Source organism: Canis aureus, chromosome 33 (genome assembly GCF_053574225.1).
Source record: "Canis aureus isolate CA01 chromosome 33, VMU_Caureus_v.1.0, whole genome shotgun sequence".
Classification (NCBI taxonomy): domain Eukaryota; kingdom Metazoa; phylum Chordata; class Mammalia; order Carnivora; family Canidae; genus Canis; species Canis aureus.
Window position 1 is genome coordinate 15,606,244 of NC_135643.1, and position 21,351 is coordinate 15,627,594.

A 21,351-nucleotide genomic window follows, 5' to 3' on the forward strand; every position below is an offset into this window, starting at 1 on the left:
CCATTCTTTAAAAAAAAAAATTCATTATCTGTAACAACAAAATATGATCCATGAAATCACAACAGAACTCTGTAAGAAGTAAAATGACATCAATAACATTAATATAATCAAATTGAGTACATTTATACTAATGGGAAAAATAAAAGAATGATCAAAATTGAGACAAATTAATCAGTGATGGCTTCTTGGAAGCACTGATTTATGCCAGATTCAGAAGGAAATGATGAAATCCAAGTCAACAAAGGGGCTCTATGTAAAATGCTGTAGTGAACAAAACATGAATAAACTATGGTCCTCACTCTCCCGGCATGGACCATCAAATTCAGAAGTAGTCCCATCTAACTCTATTATAAAGGCAGCGTGTGCTATGAGAACACAGAAGAAGGATGGATTTATTCCATATTAAAGGACTAGACATTATTTCATGGGCAAAATTGGAACTAAGCCTTGAAGAGGCGGAAGAAAAAGTGGTTGGGAGGAGGGATAGATACCTTCCAACAGAATTATTGACTTAGGTAACAAGACGGTATCACATTTTCTGGAATGTACAGGGAAAAAAAGTACCCAAGATAAATGCAAGAAGGCATTTCACAGAAGTGAGAATGTACGACTATGTTTGGAGACATACTAGCCCAATATACCAGGCTAGAAAGAATCAAGTAAGAAGAAAAGAGGTTTACCAAGTATGTAGGTAAGGGAGGGCTCTGAAAGGTTGTTTAAAGAATTTGACATCCACACATCTCAAATAGCAACTTTTCCAAAGGAGTCCAATTATCATTGAAATAACGTCAGGCCTGTTAATATCTGGCCTCAACTAGTTATTTGGTTGTGTAAAGAAACCTCCAGTCTGAAGTGGGGTTAGACTGGGTATCAGATGATCATTATAAGATAGGAAGTCACTCACAATGGTCAGGACTATATTTCAAGGAATGAGCGTGCCCCAAATCCTTTCATTCTGGGACTGGGAGGCTGTCATTCAATACTTTTTCAGCTCTTTTCATGGAGAAGCAATCGTCTTCCTCATTCTGAATTTATATACATAGGTCCTTTGTCAATGTACTACTCAATGTAATACTTGGATCAAATGTTTCACTGAAGCCTGTATTTTACTTAATTACTACATTTTTAAAAATTTCAAGTTCTTCATCCGTTATCCTGATTGCCTAAAAATACTCTGGAGAGAGAGAGAGAGAGAGAGAGAGAGAGAGAGAAAAAAAAATCACCGTATAAAAAATAATTAGCACGTCCTCTCCTTTTTATAACTTTATAATTGAAATCTCATTAAGAGCTTTCTAGGTCTCTTTTTCCCTTAGTGACCAGGTGTCCCTAATTTGTTTTTATCCACTGTGACTAATTCCAGGCAAAGGCTAGAAAAAAAGTCTAATACCTGTTGGAGAACAGCACTAGCAAGGTTAAATAAGTGGGGTGGCCTTTTCAGGTTGCCTTCAACCTCCTAAAAAACCAAACCAAACCAAACCAACCCAAACCAACCCAGAAAGCTTCAACGCGTTCTTCTCTTGGAGTCCTGCCTTTTCCTCGGTCCCAGCCGGAGATTCCAAGGGAAACGAGAGCACTGTTTTGTTGCTCCCTTGGATTGCAGATAGGGGGAGGAGGTGGTTATTAGAAAGGAGCTCTTCCTCTGCCGGTTCCCCCCGTCTCCGCCTGACAGCACCGCTCCCCGGCGGGCTCGCTCCTTCTCCTAGGTGATCCATTTCTAAGCAACGTGGGGCTAGCGCTGGAGCTGCCAGGCTCGCTCCCCGCTCGCTTCCTGCATCCCGCCGGGCCAAGCGCTCCACCAGCCTCCCGCGGCCCGCAGGCTCTGGCTCCTCCGCCGCCCGGCCCCGCTGCTCGCGCCCGGCGCAACTCCCCCGCCGCCGCGCCCCAGCGAACCGGCTCCCCGGGCCCGCCTCGCCGAGCTCCGCTCCCCGCCTCGCGCAGAACAGGCATTTTCTCTGCATTACTATCTGCATTACCTTGAAGTTCACTTTTACTACCCCTCTCGGAGAGGGCTTTGCTCCCTTCCCTGTTGGAATCTGGCTGCTCCGCCTGGAATCTCCTAATCTTTCCTTTCCACTTAGATTTTATTTTGGCAGCGAGGACAAGTGATTCTCTGCGGGCCGTTGGGGCGGGGGCGGGGGGCGCTTTTTTTTTTTTTTTGGTTGGGGGGGGAGGAGGGGAACATCCGGCGTGGTGGTGGTGGTGGCGGGGGGAGGTGGTCTGTTGGAAGTTGCGGCGGAGCTGGGACTGGAGACCCGCGGCCCCGGCGCAGCGATGGGGATGGTCTGAGCTCCAGCCTCTGCCCCTGCCCGAGAGCAGCCGAGGCTGGTTGCATTTTTTTTTTTTTTTTTTTTTTTTAAAAGCCAAACTGCAAACAACTCTGGCGATGCCAAAATTCCCCTCCAAGTGACACGGCTTTGCGAAGGAGGTTTCCTCAGGCTGGGCTCTCTTACTCGCTCTGCCATCATCAGCGACGATTAAAGGCTTTGCTCTTGGCGATAGGAATTTTGAAAAAAAAAAAAAAAAGAAAGAAAGAAGAAAGAAAAAATAGAAAAAGCTGCGCTAAAGTCTATCGTGACCTCAAACTCTTCGGGCTGGTTTTATTTTTTTTTTTTAAATATATATATATTGAAAGAGAAACCATCCTAAAAGAGATTCAGCGTACGAGGAGATGGAAGTTTTCCCCTTGCTCTTGGTTTTGTCCATCTGGTGGTCTCGAACCTGGGACTCGGCGAATGCGGATTCAATTATTCACATCGGTAAGAGAGGGCAGGTGTTGCCTGTGGGTACTTTGAACGTTTGGGTGCGCGAGGGCTTCCCTTTGCCTCCCCCCTCCGCCCTCCTTGTGGCTTATTGGCGCCGGCTTCGGTTTATTGCCCCTTCTCGCTAACCTCCCCTCGCACTTGTCCAGTTTTCTGGCAGGATGTGGGTGCTCGAACCTTGACTCGGGCCGTTGTTTCGCGGTGAACCGTGCCGTGAACTGGGTGCTTGGGGGGGTCTCGAGTCTACCCCCCCCCCCCCCCATTGTGCGTGTGCGCCGGGCAAGTGGAAAGGAGTTTAATCGACTCTACCTTCCATATGCTTTCCCGGATGTGCATTTGCTCTATTAAAAAAAAATATAAATATATATCTATAGATCTTTAGGGGAAAGAAGAGGTGTCACCTGTGAGGCAGAAACTGGGGTGAGAGGTGGGGGGAGCTGCTTTCGGATCGAACAGGTGGTTTCGCAACGTGAGCGGGCTGCGTTCAGCCGCAGCGCCGTGCGATGGAGACGGGGAGCCGGCGGCGCCCCCAGCCCGCCGTTCCCCTCCGGGTCCTCCCGGCTTTGCGGTACTCGCGAAGGGGGCGGCAGGGGCTGGCGGCGGGGCGGCCGAGGACGGGGAGCCGCGCGCCTCGCGGCTTCGCACACTCGCCCCCCGGCCTGGCTCGGCGGCGACGCTGGCCCCCGGGCGCACGGGAAGCGCGGGGCGCGCTCGTGGGCCGCGCTCGTGGGCCGCCCTGCAGACCCCTGCCTCGCCGCCGAGTCGCCGCGCAGGGCCGGGAGCACGGGCGCCGGGGCTGCGGCCGCGCGGCCTCACTGCACGGAGGGCGCCGAGCCGGCTCGGGGATGCTCGTGGCCCCACCTATTGGCAACCAGACGGGCCGGGACTGGCCGCGGCGGGCGCGGGCGGGGGCGCGGGCGGGGGCGCGGGCGGGGGCGCGGGCGGGGGCGGGGGCGCGGGCGGCCGGGGGCCGCGCGTCATTATCATGCACAGCGCTCGCGGCTTCGGGCTCCAGCTCTCCGCACTCGCTGATCCGTGAGAGCCGAGTGCAGACGGGCTCCCGCAGCCTTTCCTGCGTTAATGCGACGATTTCCTTTTCGGAAATTCGCGTCCGCGGGCCAGCGAGGTTCATTTGCTGGGATGAAGAGAGACCCCGCTCCTGGGGGACTGTTCTGGGCACGGGGCTCGTCCACAAGGCTGGGTGGTCTCCACATTGAAGCGACAGATGGGTCTCAGCATCTCCTTTCGGCCCCCTGCCCCTCCCCTGCTCAACACACACGGACACACACGTGCACATGCACACACACGCGCACGCACACACACACACACGCCACAGAGTCCTGGAAGGGAACCTGGGAACCTGCTTCAGGTGGCTCTTGTGCCCGTACGAGCGGGGGGGGGTGCTTCTGCCCGGTGTGTGCCTCCGGGGCGCCCAGCCCCTCAGCTCCAGGGGACTCCGTCTGGGTCTCAGGCTGTCTTTGTAAACACGTCTGCCACTCTCTGTCATTTATCTCAACAGCCCACACATGTCTCTGCGTAAGGGGGGGTGAGGTCAGGATTCACAAGACCTTGAGCTTAGGCATTAAGTAAATGAGGCACCAGACAGCTTTTAGGTGCTAGATCACGTCTTGCCTGGGGGCTAACCGGGCCTGTGGGCTTAGAACTTTTCAGGGAGGAATTCATGGTCTGATCCAGGGGTTCTGTAACGTTCTGATAGAATTCAGAAAGGAACTGTGCTCCTCTTAAAGAAATGACATGCATGTATGTCCAGTGGTAAAGGACTGGAGCAGGATGAGGACATATATGACCACGGTAGCTTTACGTTCATTTTATGATTAGGGGTTTCTTCATGCCTTACGCTCTTCATCGCTCAGGAGAAAAGGCTTGTGGATAAATGCTTATTTTATTGTTTATTCTGCGGTGTGCAGGATAAATATATTATTTGCAAACACCTACAGCGCTTTGCTGTCCTTTACCAGATGACTACTGTTTTACCATGCAGTCTGATCATCTGTTTCTACATAGAACACAACTGTTGTATTTTTTTCCTTTGCGCTCTGTTGTCTGTCAGTATGACATGGCTTACTTATTTATAACCAGACCAAAAAAAAAAAAAAAGGTAACAGTGTACAAATTACATATTTCTTTGGAAAACTAGTTGTATGCATGAGCTGTGTATATCCTATTAAAAGGAATACTTATCAGGCAATTTGACTTGAATGCGATTAGCACATTAGGCAAGAGGATGAGCTTGTTTTATAGGCTACCTCATATTACCATAAAGCTAGCAAATTGATAAATGTTTCAAATGCTTCATATCTTTTATGACACTCTGATAAATATTACTTCCCAAATTAAAAAAAAAAATAAGAAAAAAAAGAATGACCAAGACTGATTTGTGTGCAGGTCAGAGGTTAAAAGCCCCTTCTGCTTCCACTTCTGTACCAGCCAAAGTATAATAAATTAAAAACTAAATGCCCATATTAAAGTTTTAAACCATCAGTTAATATTCATTGGATCAGTTTACCAGGTTGATTAGCAAAAGAGAATTATCTTTAGGAGGTGATTGCCTTCATTTAAATAATTAATGGGAGAAATATGCTTATGGCAAATGTATTATGTCAGGATTTAAGGGATGGATGTGATGAAACTGAAGGCAAAGTGAATATTTCAACTCTAAGGTTATAAGGAGATATGCAGAAATGAAAGGTTTTTCTAGCCTCATGTAGTGTGTTGTTCAAGTAGAAAGTAGCTGCAATATGTAGTTCTGGCAAGCTAGAAAGATAAAAAAGACATTGTTCTAATAGGTTCTTTAAATATTGAACCCTTTCGGTGTTGAACAGAATTATATATAGGAAAACTCCATCCTTCTCTCTCTTTTTTATTTCATGCAGGTAGTTTTTAAAAGTCAATTACATATTTTAAACTCTAATATATTTTATTAAACACATGAGTTCACTACCATGATGAAATATATCATAATAGTTGAACTCCAGTGATTGAAGTGGCAGTGTATTTATTTCAGTAAAAAATGCGCTAATATCATACATAATTACTTTGAGTTTCTGTTAAATCATATTTCAAGATACTTGGTAATTACATACATTTGTTTAAAGCACATTCACAAACATAGTATTTAGAAGTGAATCACCTCGATTGTGATAGTCTTTGCCCCCCAAAAGAAAGGTCTTTTGATGTATAAAATCTATAATTTTGAATTATGCTTTTACTTTGAGCCTGTGCATTGATTGAGTAATTTCATCAGACCCACATTACTTGATTGCTTAGAAGTTTCCTAATGATCTGCATGCTGTAGGAAGAACCAAAAAATCGTGAGTGGAATGGCAATGATACTGTGTTTTATGAGGCTATTCAAAAGTCGCTCTGATTTATGTAGCTAGAAAGCTCGAAAAGTCTTTGAGATTAGCCACGCTGACTGCTATTTTCTTCATACATCAGTCGTTCCACACTCTTTACTCCCTAAACACAACAGGAGTGCAGAGCACTGCTTTAATTAAGCAGGGATTAGGTGGCATTTCCAGTCAACTGCACAGTTTGTGTTTTGCTTCAAATCTAATATGGAGGATCTCATGTTTTAACAGTTTAATGTATGCTCATTTCTTTATCTGGTTCCTGTGCTCACAGAACTGATTGAAATGAGCTATCCTCAATTATGGATCTCTACAAGGATATGCTCAAACTGTAGTTAGTCCTATATGACAAAAATCACTCGCAGAGTTTTGTTGTTAGCAGTCATAGTACAATGCCTCATGCCAACAGGGAATAGAAACAAACATTTATTTATGTTTTTCTCATAAGCACATGATACTTTATCCTCTGAGATCATAATCATTAACTATGATATGTTTCAGAAGCCTAAAACAATGCACGGAATATTTTCATCACTAGAAAGTGCAAATTAAAGTACAAAACTGGTGGGTGAATAAAATGTCACCTTGTTAAAAACAATAATAGATGGCAGGTTTGAAGCAACATTTTTCATGATTTCTGCACTGAGAAATATGGAATGTAAAAGTATTTCCAGAAGATGTACTGTGTCTTCTACCAACATGTTTCTTTTTCAGCCCTTCTCATTAATAGCCCCCAGGGGTCATCAAGAACTCCTTGCACCGAATAAGATATCTCAATGATCGAAATTATCCCTTTATTATTTGCAGTGGTTGTTTGCTCCCTGTGTTATGGATAACGTAGAGTGTGAACTTCTAGAGTGTATGAACAATAGTTTATGAATTTAAAGTAAGGGTATACTTTACTGTTCTTTTCTGTATCCTTAATACAGTTATTTGAGGCATAATTCAGATGTGCATTAAGTTAGACAGTGTTATTAATCAACAGTATCAACTATGACATGACTAATAAGCCATTACACTAAGGACCTTTGCTTTCTACTCCAAGTGAAGTGTACACCCAATAAATATCTCCTAAATTGTAATTCAAATACGAATAAAAATTGAAGTTACTAACTTTCAACTTTTTAAACAGTAAAAATTTTAATTTTATCTCAAAAGATATTGTAATTTTAAAACCACGCTTTCTAATCTGGAAGTTTTCTTCCCCCCTTCCTTCACTTGCCTATGTTATTTTACTCTTAAAAAGTAAAGTATTTGGTATTGCTTTTGGATTTTCATGATATTTCAGATTATAGAGAGCATATTGGTGAGTAGCAATACTTACACAGTTTTACTGCAAATATAATGCTTATTAGAAAATACGTTTATGGCTATAAAGATAGCTTTGCCATTAGGTGTCACTGCATTCTGAGCTGTTCCTTTGTAGTCCTACTTGAAAACCACATGAGATACGTATTTTTTAATTCTCAGAAAAAATGTCATTCAATGAGGTCTATGATGCTGTAAGATACAGTGGTTTTTATTTTCAAAAAAGAATAGGAAATATTATCCCTGTCTTTTATTTTTATAAAAATTTAGTTCTAGGATGTGACAACATCCTCTATTCTCCAGGTAGATTAGATTGCTAGACTGAATGGTGTAAATTTGTCACAAATTTAAAATACAACAGAAATATATTCTATAATACTTATTCTCTCCATAAAAATCTAAGACACCAAAAATGATAGAAATTTGCTTATTATTGCTGCTATAAGCAAATTAGTGGATGGAGCTTGTTAAGCAATTTCTTAACTGTGGTAGTTCTGTTTATTCATGGAACTTTTGGGGTGCCAAACTAAATGATGTTTATAACAACACGAAACACACAGAGCTATGAAATAACATACACATAAGCACAAATACAGATGTATTTTAAAACAATGTTACCCATTGAGTTTTGTGCGTGATCATATATGTTTTCAGATAATTTTGGCTTGATAAATAATAAGTTTTATGTAGTGTAACAATGTCTTCCAAACATATACCACTACCACCACTACCAGTCCCATTGGGCTTGTGTGGTAATTTATACTTTTATAACCAGTATCTGTGGTCACTTAGTAAATTTTCTGTTTAATTTTTTTGAAGAGGTAAAATCTTCCTTCTTGCATGTTCCATTACAAGACTAATGGAGAATGAAACTTAGTTCAACTTTAATCTGATGAATTCGTTTTAATATCAGCAAAATCACATAGAGAATGTAGTTCTAGGTTAAATGAATGAATACTTCATCATATTATTTTAGACCTTGTCTTGCACCAATATTAATTATAGTAAATTAGTTCAAATAATGTATTAATGGGGATGACCGGAATTGCTCAGTGGGGAGCATCTGCCTTCAGCTCAGGGAGTGATCCTTATCTGGGGATTGAGTCCCACATTGGGCCGCCTGCAAAGAGACTGCTTCTCTCTGCCTATGTCTCTGTCGCTCTCTCTGTGTCCCTCAAGAATAAATAAATAAAATTAAAAAAAAACCCAAAACAGTGTAATTAAGAATTTAGAGGACAAATAAGCAATCAGATGGATATCTAAAGGATAAGGGAAAATACTAAAGTAATTCTGGGATTGATTATTATGTGGATTCAAGTCATTTACATTAGTGAGTTTTAGCATTTGGGTATGGACACAAATTTCAAATGACTGTGAATTACATGGTTGGGGGGATGTTAGGACATAGTAAAAAATGTTCTGGATTTGAATTTCAAGGGTTTGGGACAAAGTACAAATTTTATCAATGGCTAATTGAGCAAAAATGAAAGTTATCCCTTTAAAAAATATATTTATTTATTTTAGAGAGAGAGTGCTCAAGTGTGTGCAAATGGAGGGAGAGCAGAAGGAGAGGGAGAGCAATCCTCCAGCATACTCCCCACTGAGTGTGGATACCCATAGGGGGCTCAATCCTGGGACCCTGAGATCATGAACTGAGCTGACATCAAGAGATGCTCTCTTAACCAACTGAACCTAGAAGCCCTAGGAAGTTACTTTCTTTACTCTTCATTTACTATCAATGCTAAAACAAAATTTAGACTAATTTTCATTTAACCTCTAAAATTATGTGAACTAAAATGAAAACACATTCCTATATTTGAGGAATTGGAAGAAGATATACAATCAAGTGTGGTTCATATATCTATATCTAATAGCTAGGTTCAGAGTGAATTTAAAAGAAGAAAATACCAGAGGAAATAAATGGAGCATACAATCTTAATCACTCAAATTGAAATTTTTGGGGATATGAACAGGAATTATACATAATATATGTTTATCAGATATTCTAGATAACTCCAATGTCAGATTGAGAGAACTGGATTTGTTTTTTGTTTTAGATTTCGTTTTTGTTTTGTGTAGTGTTGGGGCTAAGGTGTTCCGTTCAGAGCTACTCTTATACCACAATGCTAATGCTTATTAAGGTTGATGGAGGAATGAGTAGTCTTCTGTTCTAACCTGCATAGACTACAATAGCCTTTAGAATTTATAAACTCAAAGCACACTAGTAATATAAACATATGTCCAATATCACTCAATGATACAGAGTATAAAGGAAATAGCCAGTGTTTCTTCAGTGTTCTTCGTAATTTTGGATTCCTGCTCCAGGTGTTCTGGCTTTAACTCTACTGTTGTCAAGTGGTTATTAGTGTGAAGCTGAGGCTGGGTGATCCACTGAAAGCTTCCTTGAGTGAACAGAGGGAAGGCCAGAGCAAGCACAAGAAGCTTAGTATAAGGCCTGCCTGTGTGTGTTAAGAAATTTTAGATCTCTGTAGTTAAGTTTCTTATTAACAAATACTTTCGCTCAAAAAAAAAATTAAGTAATTAATTATATTAAAATAGGAATTCTGGGGCATCTGTGTGGCTCGTGGTTGACTGTCTGCCTTTGGCTCAGGTCATGATCCCCAGGGTCCTGGAATGGAGTCCTGCATCAGGCACCCCACAGGAGCCTGCTTCCCCTTCTGCCTATGTCTCTGTGTCTCTCATGAATAAATAAATAAATAACAATCTTAAAAAAATAGCAGTTCTTACACTTTTTCCTTTATCCCTAAATAATTCAAAGTACTATTTTAAAAATAAATTATTTTATTGGCTTACACCTGAGTTTTAGGTGGTAACCTTATATGAGACGTTTGCTTCATTGTCAAAATCATTATAATTCTAGAAGTTAATAATCCTGAAACTACGTGGCAAGGTAGGAATTACTAACAACATGTATGTATGCTAATTGGGAAAATGTTTTTCCATTCAGTAAATGTTTATTCTGAATTTACTCTCTATGACATACTGTTTTTAGGCTCTGGAGTTAAGATATTGAACAAGTAAACTATGTCTCTTACTCTGTAAGTTAAGGAACTTACATTCTCAATGGGGGAGGCAAAAACAAGATAAACTAGAATCTATATGTTTTAATGGTAAATTGTGTGAACAAAAATGAAAGAATGGCAGTTGAAGAAAGTATGACATTTTGAATAGGGTAGTTTGGTAAGTCCTCTCTGAGGAAATAATCACTGCAGCAGAGACTGGACTCAAAGACAGGATTATCTGATATCAGAAGGCAGGGCACAGCAGAGATAAAGGCCATGAAACAAGACAGTAAGGAAACATTTGTTTAAGGAACATCTTGAAAGTCAGTATGGAGCAAATATGCAGTTTACTACTGAGCAAAGTAGGAAGTGGAAGGAAATTAGGTCTGAGAGGCAACTAGGGAGGATCTTGTAGGGACATTATAGGTCATGGTAAAGTATTTAGATCTTCCAGGCATATAGGGAGCCTACTGGAGGATTGAGATAAAAAAAATGCAATATGAAATGGTTTTTATTTTAGTAAGATAATCTTCTCTGGGTGGACCGGTTGGAGTACAAATATGAAAATTAGTTTGAGGATAGTGAATTGGACTAAGCTGGTCGCTGAAGGAGATGAGTAGTTAGTTGTCAGACTGGATATATTTTGAAAATAGGAGGAATAGAATTTTCTGATGGGTTGCTTGGCTAGAAGAAATCCAGAGGGAGTAAAGAGGCTTACAACATACTTTACTTGAAAAAGTGGGTAAAATATGTTACTATTAACCAAAATTTGGAACATGGGACAATGAGGAAGTTTTAGATAGAAATAAAAATTTGTGTTTGTTAAATTTGGTGTCCCTTTAAACATCAAATTTCAGAATTTAATTAAGTTGAAATTTAGGGGGGAATTAGGGATTTGAGCTGTATATTTGGAATTCATCATTTTAGATATGGTCTTTAAATAAATGGGAGAGGTAGCTCACTTAAGGGATAATTGTATAGAGAGAATGCCAAGACTGCCATTGGACATTCTAAAATGTTGAAGTTAGGGAAACTAAGAGGATCCAGGAAAAGAGAAAGATGAGTGGCCTGTGAGAAAGAAAACCTGTAAGTGTGTGATGTTCTGGAAGCTAAGTGAGAAAAGCATTTCAAGGAGGAAATGAAAAACTCTGTCAAATTCTGTAAATGAAAATTGAGACATGACTATTGGTTTTGGAAATGTTTAGGATAGACCTGAGTTTCATAAAGTACTGTCAGTGGACTGAGAATGACTACTGATTGGGGAGGATTTGAATATATTTTTTTAAAGAGTTTATTGATTTATTCATGAGAGACACAGAAGGAGAGAGGCAGAGACTTAGGCGGGGGGAGAAGCAGGCTCCATTTAGGGAGCCCGATGTGGGACTCGATCCCGGAACTCCAGGATCATGCCCTAAGCCAAGGGCAGTCGCTCAACAGCTGAGCCACCCAGGCATCCTGAGGATTTGAATATTTAATAGAACTTGAGGACCGCTCAGTTTTTCTGTGAGGGAGAACAAGGGAGTGCTGGGTGTGGGGCTATGAGGTAAAAGGTGGGCTTTGTTTTTAAAGGTGGGGGGGTTGGGATAGGTATGGTAAATTTTTAAGTTTCAAGTATGAGAACATTTTCAGTTACAGAATTTAAAATAAAATTTCATTTTTTATTCACACCTATTTGATTTGATTCCTGAGTTTGGATAGTGAGTGTTTGAATAGCACTATTTTTTGTTTGTTTGCTTGTCCTTGTTGTTGCTTTTTGTTTTGTTTTGTAATCTTGGACCATGTGAAACTGGACCAGTGCCGGTGGATTAGAGTTTAGACACTCTCTCTGAAATAGACTCTATTATTTTTTCTACATTTGTACTTCATTTAATTTCCCAGATTAGCATTAAAATTTATGTAAAAATTTTTACCTGAAATTATGAGTGGATTATACCTTGAGGAGCATTGGCATACCTTAATAAATGGATTCAACATTTAGTATGTTAATAATATATTAATTTTAAGAACACATAATATTCCTGTATGATAACTGGTATTAAAATAGTATGAAATCCTCTTGTTACAGTTATGTTTCCGTTGATAGTGGGTTTCCTCTAAGTAAATTCTACTATATATTTGGTTTACTTAAATCATTTTAGGACAATTTTTAAAAAATACAGTTTTTTCATAAGGCAATTCATATCATTGCCACATAGAAATTTAACAGATGAAAGAGATTCATATGATATTAATTTTCAGTGACACCTTTAAATATTTCCTTTTATGGAACTTTCACTTCTATTTGTGCCATACTATAGCTGACAGATCTTTAGTCATAGGTGACAATGAGGAAAGAAAATGTTCTAAATATTCTAACCTCAGAATTCAGCCTTCTGAAAATGAACCTTAGTTCTTTCACTGGTCTCCTGTTAATACACACATAAGTTATGTACATTTCATTGATCTGCCGCTAAAATTAGAATATTTTTATAAAAATAAGAATGCCAGTAGTAGGTGAATTATATTTGTGTTCTTTCTCATTTCCAGTTCTATCTCCTCTATAAAAATATTTTGTCTTATTGAGAGAATGCAATATGAATGTCACATATTATTTCTGATTGGTTACATCTATTAATTGATGTATAAACATGGAATACATGAACAGTGAGGAGATAGAAGTCCCATGGTTTGGGCACAGCAACGGCTGATTAATAAAAAGCTAGCTGAGTATGGCTAGAGCCAAGAACATAATTAATATATAACATCAAAAGTTATTTTAAACTTGCTAGTTCATAACTTCCTGGGGTAGTGAAATACAGTCATTTGAAGGAAATGTTTAGCAGGTTTAAATACAAATTTAAGTTTAACGGCCACCTAAAATTGATGGAGTGCTTAGGGTACTTAACCTTGAAATCATTACAATGACATGCCTCACAAGGAGCACCTTTTAGATTGGCTTAGTATTTTAAAAACCGAAGGCCAAGTAGTATCTTAGGAGTTAAAGTGGGACAAGAGAGTCAGTTCTTTTGTTCTGTTGCATGTAGCTTAAACGGGATTAAAATTTTTGAAGACTGATTCTTTCTTCAGATAATCTCCACAATCTGACGACAGAGAAAATTGTTGGTAGTATAGTGGTAATTATGATCATGCTCTTCAGTGTCCAATTTCTTGTATGTGGCTTTTATAATTGGTGATAACAGAAAACTAGTGAATTTTTTTTTTTTTTTTACAAACGCCAACAACTCTTACAGAGCCCAAAGGAGGCTTGATTTTTTTGATGAAAACGATTGTAAATTTCTTATTAACAAAAATATTGAAAAATTTTTAACACATCACTAGTGTGGTGGTGAGTCAAACACAGACTTGGGAGGGATTACTTTTCTGTTTCCTGGTGGTGTAGACAGAGTATCTTTTGGATATTTTTTATAATTCATTATTATCAAGCTGCGGAATTTTATCTGTCATTGTAGAGAAATTGTGTATATCATTATATTCATATATCATTTGCGGAAAATATACTTTCAGGTTTTTTTTTTTTAAGATTATTTATTTATTCATAGAGACAGAGAGAGAGAGAGAGAGAGAGAGAGTAGCAGAGACACAGGCAGAGGGAGAAGCAGGCTCCACGCAGGGAGCCCGACGTGGGACTCTATCCTGGGTCTCCAGGATCACGCCCTGGGCTGAAGGCGGCTCTAAAGCGCTGCGCCACCAGGGCTGCCCCAGGTTTTTTTTTTTTTTTTTTTTTTTTTTTTTTAAGATTTTATTTATTCATGAGAGACACCGAGAGAGAGGCAGAGACATAGGCAAGGGCGAAACAGGTTCCCTGTGTGGAGCCCGATGCAGAACTTGATTCCGGGACCCTGGGATCACACCCTGAGCTGAAGGTAGACAGTTAACCACTGAGCCACCCAGGAGTCCCTACTTTTAGGTTTATATGAAAACCGTAACATGTGACTTTTTTTTTTTTTCTTTTGATTCAGCAAATACTTATTAAGTATGTACTCAGGTGATTACGGAGCTATTCACTTAAGACATGTTTCTCATCCATTATTTTTATTTATTTATTTATTTGTAAAGGATCTTATTTATTTATTCATCACACACACACACAGAGGCAGAGACACAGGCAGAGAAGCAGGCCCCACGCAGGGAGCCGGACTTGGGACTCCGTCCCGGGTCCCCAGGATCACTCCCGGGGCTGAAGGCGGCACTAAACCGCCGCTGAGCCACCTGGGCTGCCCATTTCCCATCCTTTAAAAACATTTTTAAATATATCTGCCTTCTGAGATCATATTGTGTTATCAGAAAGCTGAAGTAGAGTAATTCAGGACTCATAATTGTCTGACTATATTCTGCTGGGGCATGGGAGATTGTGATAATTCAAAATGCCATCTTTATGGTCCCCTTAAAGTGCCATAAAACAAATATATATTTCAGGTAAAATATAGTATTTTTATAGAGAGATTACCACTTATAGAAGGTCTTAATTTATAACAGAACTTTGAGTCAGTTTCCTAATGTTTGCTCATTCACCGTGGTATACCTATAGACTACACAGTCAGTACGGTCATGCCCTAGCAAGTAGTAAGGGAAAGTCTCTATCATGTTCCCTTTTTCCCTCTTATTCTTTTCTTTCTGTCTTCTGTAGACCTGAGCTATGCTTTAAGGTCAAGTAAAGGAGTAGGTAGCTTTAAGATCCAGTTATTCTGTAATTAATAAAAATAATGAGTTCCTTTTTAAATTTAATGGGACATATCAGATCATTCTATTAAGCATGGTTTCTAGGGTATGGAGAAATTAAATTACATTTTCTTTTTTTCTTTAGTTTAGAACCTACAACTATATTACTATTTCATGTTACTAATCTGTACTTTCTTCTGGATGTATAAAACAATGGAAATGACAGTTTTATACCCTAGTAAACAAAGGGGGAAAATTACCTCAAAGGAAAAGTAAAATTAGTTACTTTTACAATTGGAAATAAGTACCGTTGGGGAAACATTTTTATACCGACTTTTAATTATGTAAGTGTAATTGAGACTAGGACAAACATCAAAAATTGAAAATAAAGGATAGTTCAAAAACTAACTGACCAATACTTATATCTTTCTCTTCAAGAGTCCCTGTTGTGGTTGATAAATAGTTAATAAATAGCAAAACTAGCTGCTCTGATTTTTTTCTTTTTCTTTTTCCTGTCTACCCTTCAGTGGCAATGCTAATGAGCAGTGAAATGGCCAAAAGCAAAGAAGAAGGAGCAAAGGGTTTTAGATAATCTATAAACTGGAAAATCAGCTCCTGAATGCTCATATGCACAGGCTTGCTGAGAAGAAATAGTTTATTTTCTGAAAGTATTGCCCAGATACTGAAGATAGAACTTGCTCTTGGCTGCTGGGCTTGTAAGAGGAGTAATGGTTCCAGGTGACTAAAGAGGAATACTCTGAATAAAACAGGCTAGGGGCAGAATGAAGAATATTTTTGAGAAAAGACTATCCTTCAGGGGAGATGCTGCTGACTGCCAGGACCTCTGTGATTATCTTAGTTCCATATATCGTATATATGGTGATTTTTTAAAAAAGAAAATCTGTGGATTTCCTCTTAAATACTTCAGGAGATTATGTATAAAAGGTGTTGGATTGACGTTCCTATCAACACATATTGTGTACTGAGCACCTGCATTGTGTATTCCCAGTTGGCTTCTGGCTATTGCAATATCGTATACAATAAGGAAAAATTTGAATAGGGCACTTTTAAAAAGAAACTGTGAAGCGTATTGCAATGGTAAATACAGAAGTCTGGTTAGTGGTTAATTGAGGTGAAGAGTGGGAAGGAGGGAATGTGATGTGAGCAAGGAGCGGTGCATGGTTTCAACACTATTGAACATGTCTTATAAAGCTGAGTGTTACACAAATGTTGATTTCATATATATATTCATATATATTCATATGTATATGTAAGTAATATGTGTATTATACATAAGTTATATTTGTAAGTACTGATGTGTCTGCTGTTGTGTCTGCTCACTGAGAAATCCACGGGTTCAGTTCAGTTCTACCATGGTTAGAGGATGACGTTTGCCTTGAGACCGCATTCACTATATAGTGTGGCTCAGTTCCTAACTCTCTTTGGAGAGGATGAGAATACTTAAAATATACCATAATCATTAAATGGTAAATCAGAGAATAATTGAGAAGTTTGTGTTCAAGCCTGGCACTCTCTGTGATAGATTCCACAAGCAAGTCACTTTCTCGATCATTGAGTACCTTTTCTTTGTTTCCCTTTTAGTTTGTACAGGGAGTATCCTAAAGTATTCAACTGAGAGAGGAGAGGGGAAGCAATGTACAGAGAGAAAACGAGGTTAATGCAATGAGACATAGCTTGTAATATTTCATGCTTTCAATATTTTATAGTACATATTCAAAAATATATAATACTTTGTGATTGATAGTACACTAGCATTAGCACCTTGTGTCTCACCTGGGGTAAGAAAGTATGAACAATTCTTTTATAAAGTGTCCTTAGAAATACTACTAAGAAGAGAATTTTTTCTTGATCTTACTTAGATGTTATTCTGTTTATGGTAACTGATAAGGAAGCTAATTAATATTAACTATCCTTAACCCCAAATACAAACTGAGATTTATAAACTGCAGTGATAAGCAGATAAAGAGCTTCTTATAGCCACTTGAACTTCATGATGTGGCCCTTGATTGAATTTCCAGTAAAATATTTTAATCCATATAAATCAGAAGAAATGAGGAAATGAGGAAAACTCTTCCACAAAACAACCTTGAAGGCAGAGGCAGAGGAGGGGTTATTTTTTTCTAGTCTAATTGTGATATAATTGACACATAACATTGTATAAGTTTAAGGTATGATCTGATACATTTATATATTGCAAAATGATAAACACCAAGTAGCATTAGCTAATACTTCCATGGCATCACATAATTACAATTTCTTTTTGTGGTGAGAACATTTAATATCTACTTTCTTATCAGCTTTCAAGTATATAAAACTGTATTATTAGCTATAATGACCATGCTGTACTTTAGATCCCCAGAATTTGATATCCTTATAATTGGGAGTTTGTATCCTTTGACCAATATCTCCCCATTTCTTACACCCCTACCCCTGATTACCACCACTCTACTCTGTTTGTCTGGGTTTAGCTTTTTAAGATTCCACATATAAGTGATATCCTGCATATTTGTCCTTTTCTGTCTGACATATTTCATTTAACATACTCCTCTCAAGGTGATTCAAGTTGTTGCAAATGACAGGATTTCCTTTTTTCTTTTTTTTTTTTTTTTTTTAAATTTTTTATTCATTTATGATAGTCACAGAGAGAGAGCGAGAGAGAGAGGCAGAGAGAGAAGCAGGCTCCATGCACCGGGAGCCTGATGTGGGATTCGATCCCGGATCTCCAGGATCGCGCCCTGGGCCAAAGGCAGGCGCCAAACCGCTGCGCCACCCAGGGATCCCGATTTCCTTTTTTCTAAATAATATTCTATTCTCTCGCTTTCTATATATATATAATATATATGTAATATATGTATATCACATGTATCAATTTTGTCATCAGCTTTCTATTCTTCAGTAAAGTGTATTATAAGTACTTTCTTCCCTCCCAAAAAATTCTTGCAATTCAAATATTCTCATTTTGAATGGAAAAAAATGTGGCCAGTATAAGTTATCCTATTTTATAAATTGACCCTCATGGAAAAAAGAAGTTTGGTCACCATTATCATGAAAAAACAATATCTGGCATGGATACATGGTGGCCAAAGTCAGAGTTATGAAATATTATGGCAAAAGAGGGAAAAGGCAAGTAATTTAGAAGAAACATAAATTACATTGAGGGATATGGCAAGACAGGAGACTGACTAGAAGTTAGGAAGGTCCTTGTGAGATCTATGGAAATTCTTTAAATAATTTAGGCTAAGAAATGCCTAACTTTGTGTTAGAAGATCTATTGTGGCATATGGTAGATGGAAACCAGTTAGAAGATCTTGGCAGTACTCTAGGTGTGTGTTGTTGAAGGAAGGTACCAAATAGTGAGTGGCAAATGGTATGGAGAGGAGAATTTATGTAGGAGAGATGCTAAGGAGCTTGCATCTGTTAGTGTGGTCATTCTTCAGAAGTGGGAGTAAAAGAAAGTATAACACCATTCCTGAGTACTATCTTGAGTGAGCAGATGCAGATGTTATTCACCAACATAGGAAACAGAGAACAGAGAAACCAAGGTCAGTTTGAATTCAGTATTATTTTAGCATGACTGCGAAGTATCACATCCCAGATAGCAGCTTTCCAATAATTCCTCTTCCTGGCTCAGATGAAGAAAAGAAAGGTCATTCTTCATAGAAATCAACCCTATTTTGATCTAAAAAAGGAAACTGTTTTTCTGGTCATTCTTTCCTAACTTTTTTTTTCAGATCCATTGCCTAATACTGTAGTTTCTTATTTAAAATGTGATCCATTTAAAATAGTGTTGAACTACTTATATTCTGAAAATAGTGGCTTTATAACACCAAGAGCCTTATGATTTTTAATTAGTGTGTGTGCTTATTTATAATTTCAGAAATATTAATTCTAAATATTATTGGTCTTTTAAAGTATATATTTTCATTCTCATTTCTTAATATGAATATATTGTTTTTTAGATTTAATTATTTTAGAGAGAGAGCATGCACGTATGGAGGGAGGGGCAGAGGGAGAGGGAGAGAGAATCTCAGGCTGACTCCCTGCTGAGTGGGGAGCCTGATGCAGGGCTCCATCCCAGGACGTGAGATTGTGCCTGAGCCGAAATCAAGAGTCAGAGGCTTCATGGACATAGCCACCCAAGTGCCCCTTAATATACTTTTAAAAATCAAAGTCTAGAGTTAATACTAAGAGACTAGTCCTGTTAATTTATATGATAACTATTTTTATTCAAATTATTTTATTTGTTTATGTGTAGAATCTAGTGATTTATCAATTACATACAATGGTTGGTACTTATCACAAAAAGTGACCTTCTTAGTACCCCTCACCTGTTTATCACCCACCTGTATACCTCTCCTCTAGTAACCATCAGTTTGTTCTCTATAATGCAGAGTCTGTTTCCTGGTTTGCCTCTCTTTTCCCCCCACTACGTTCATTTGCTTTGTTTCTTAAATTCCATATATGAGTGAAATCATATGGTAATTGACTTTCTCTGACTTATTTCACTTAGCATAATCCTCTCTAGCTCCATCCATATCTTTGCAAATGGCAAGATTTCATGCTTTATATGGCTGAGTAATATTCCATTGTATGTGTGTATATGTACACAGTGCTTCTTCTTTATACATTCATTAGTTGATGGACATTTGGGCTCTTTCCATAATTTGGCTATTGTTGATAATGATGCTATAAACATTTGTATCCTTTCAAAATAGTATTTTTGTATTCTTTGAGTAAATGCATAATAGTGCAATTGCTGGGTCATAGGGTGGTTCTATTTTTGACTTTTTGAGGAACCTCCATTCTGTTTCCCAGGTGGCTGCACAGTTTGCATTCCCACGGATAGTGTAAAGGGTTCCCCTTTTTTCACATCCTTGTCAACCCCTGTTGTTTCCTATGTTGTTAATTTTGTCCATTCTGACTGGTGTGCAAAATAATTTTAAAATTGAATGATCTTTGACAGAATCTTAGGTTATCAGAGGTAAAATAAAATTATGATAATTTTAATTTCTTATACATGATTGCTTTTCTAATTTCATATTATAAGTAGAATTCCCTTATGTAAATAAATAGAAGGGTAAAACATGAAAGGGTAAAAATACTTCCATAGAATTTTGGATTCTTTAGTGACATGTTATCTGTAACATAATTAGCTGAAGGAAAGGAACACTGTGCTTTTAGGATGGCAGAAGCAAAGCCAAAATGGGATACAGGTCCCATTTAGGATATACTAATGGGATCTTTTAGGGATTTCAAGCCTCATTCTTTTAGTGTCTCAGAAAACTCTGCTTAATAGTTAAGGATTTGTGTTCTCAGATAAGAAATATTTGCAAACACTGCTCTGGAGTCAGAATACGAAAGCAGCGGCAGTGTGTTTGCATGTATGTGTGAAAACACTGGTTGAACTGAGGAATGGAAGGAAGTGGATCCAAATAAACTAGTGTTCTTTCTGCCTTTATGTGACTTTGTTTGGAGTTTAGCCTTTCAGCCTGTTTTTATAATACATAGTGTGAAGGCTTAATCCGATAAAGACAATTTAGGAATGAAACTGTTAGAACTTAACTTTGCCATCTCACTATTTTTTATTCTTACTAAGTTGATCACTTGAAAGAGAGCTAAAATGAAAAATTGAGTGCTCAGTTGGGGAGGAGGGATTCTAGCATCTCTCAATCTTGTTCTTAGGCTCTCTAATTGGATTTAGAGTAGATTAAGAGATTAGACATTAAGAGTGAGTGAGGGAGAACCTGAGTGATTTGAATCAGTCACAGCCTGGGATGATTGATAATTTTTGCATCTTCAGTGGTCAGAGAAACATATACTTCCCTAAACAGAAGCACTGGATTTGATGTCCCAGTTATATATTAAAATCTTGCCTTGGTCACTTTGCTTACTTCATAGCTGTGAACTCTGGATAAGTAATGAAACTTTGAAAATCTCAAGTTTACCTGTTCCTGCTTCCTGTCCACCTCATTTGTTATAAGGACAAACTTAATAACATTTGAAATATGGACTTGAAGGTTCTAGAAATTGTCAATATTCATATTTCAGGAGATTGAACTTGCAATTTAAAAACACTGCCCATCATGGCTTTTGGTCTGGGTTGTGCATTAGAAAGTGGTTGCCATACCTGAGATCAGATAGGGTTCCCTGTTTATTCTCTGTTCTTGAAACATTAATTCAGATCTACAGCTATGGCTTTTTTACAGCATA

General features: G+C 38.7%; 1 protein-coding gene across 3 annotated transcripts in view; it reads left to right on the forward strand.

Annotated features, from left to right (window-relative positions):
• The first annotated feature begins 2,205 nt into the window (after positions 1 to 2,205).
• GRID2 (glutamate ionotropic receptor delta type subunit 2) overlaps positions 2,206 to 21,351 on the forward strand; it is a 1,464,312-nt gene continuing 1,445,166 nt past the window's right edge. For all 3 annotated transcript variants that reach the window (XM_077882884.1, XM_077882885.1, XM_077882883.1), the window contains exon 1: positions 2,206 to 2,756. In XM_077882884.1, the coding sequence (XP_077739010.1) occupies positions 2,669 to 2,756 (88 nt within the window). In that variant the 5' untranslated portion in view covers positions 2,206 to 2,668. The remainder of the gene's footprint in view (positions 2,757 to 21,351) is intronic.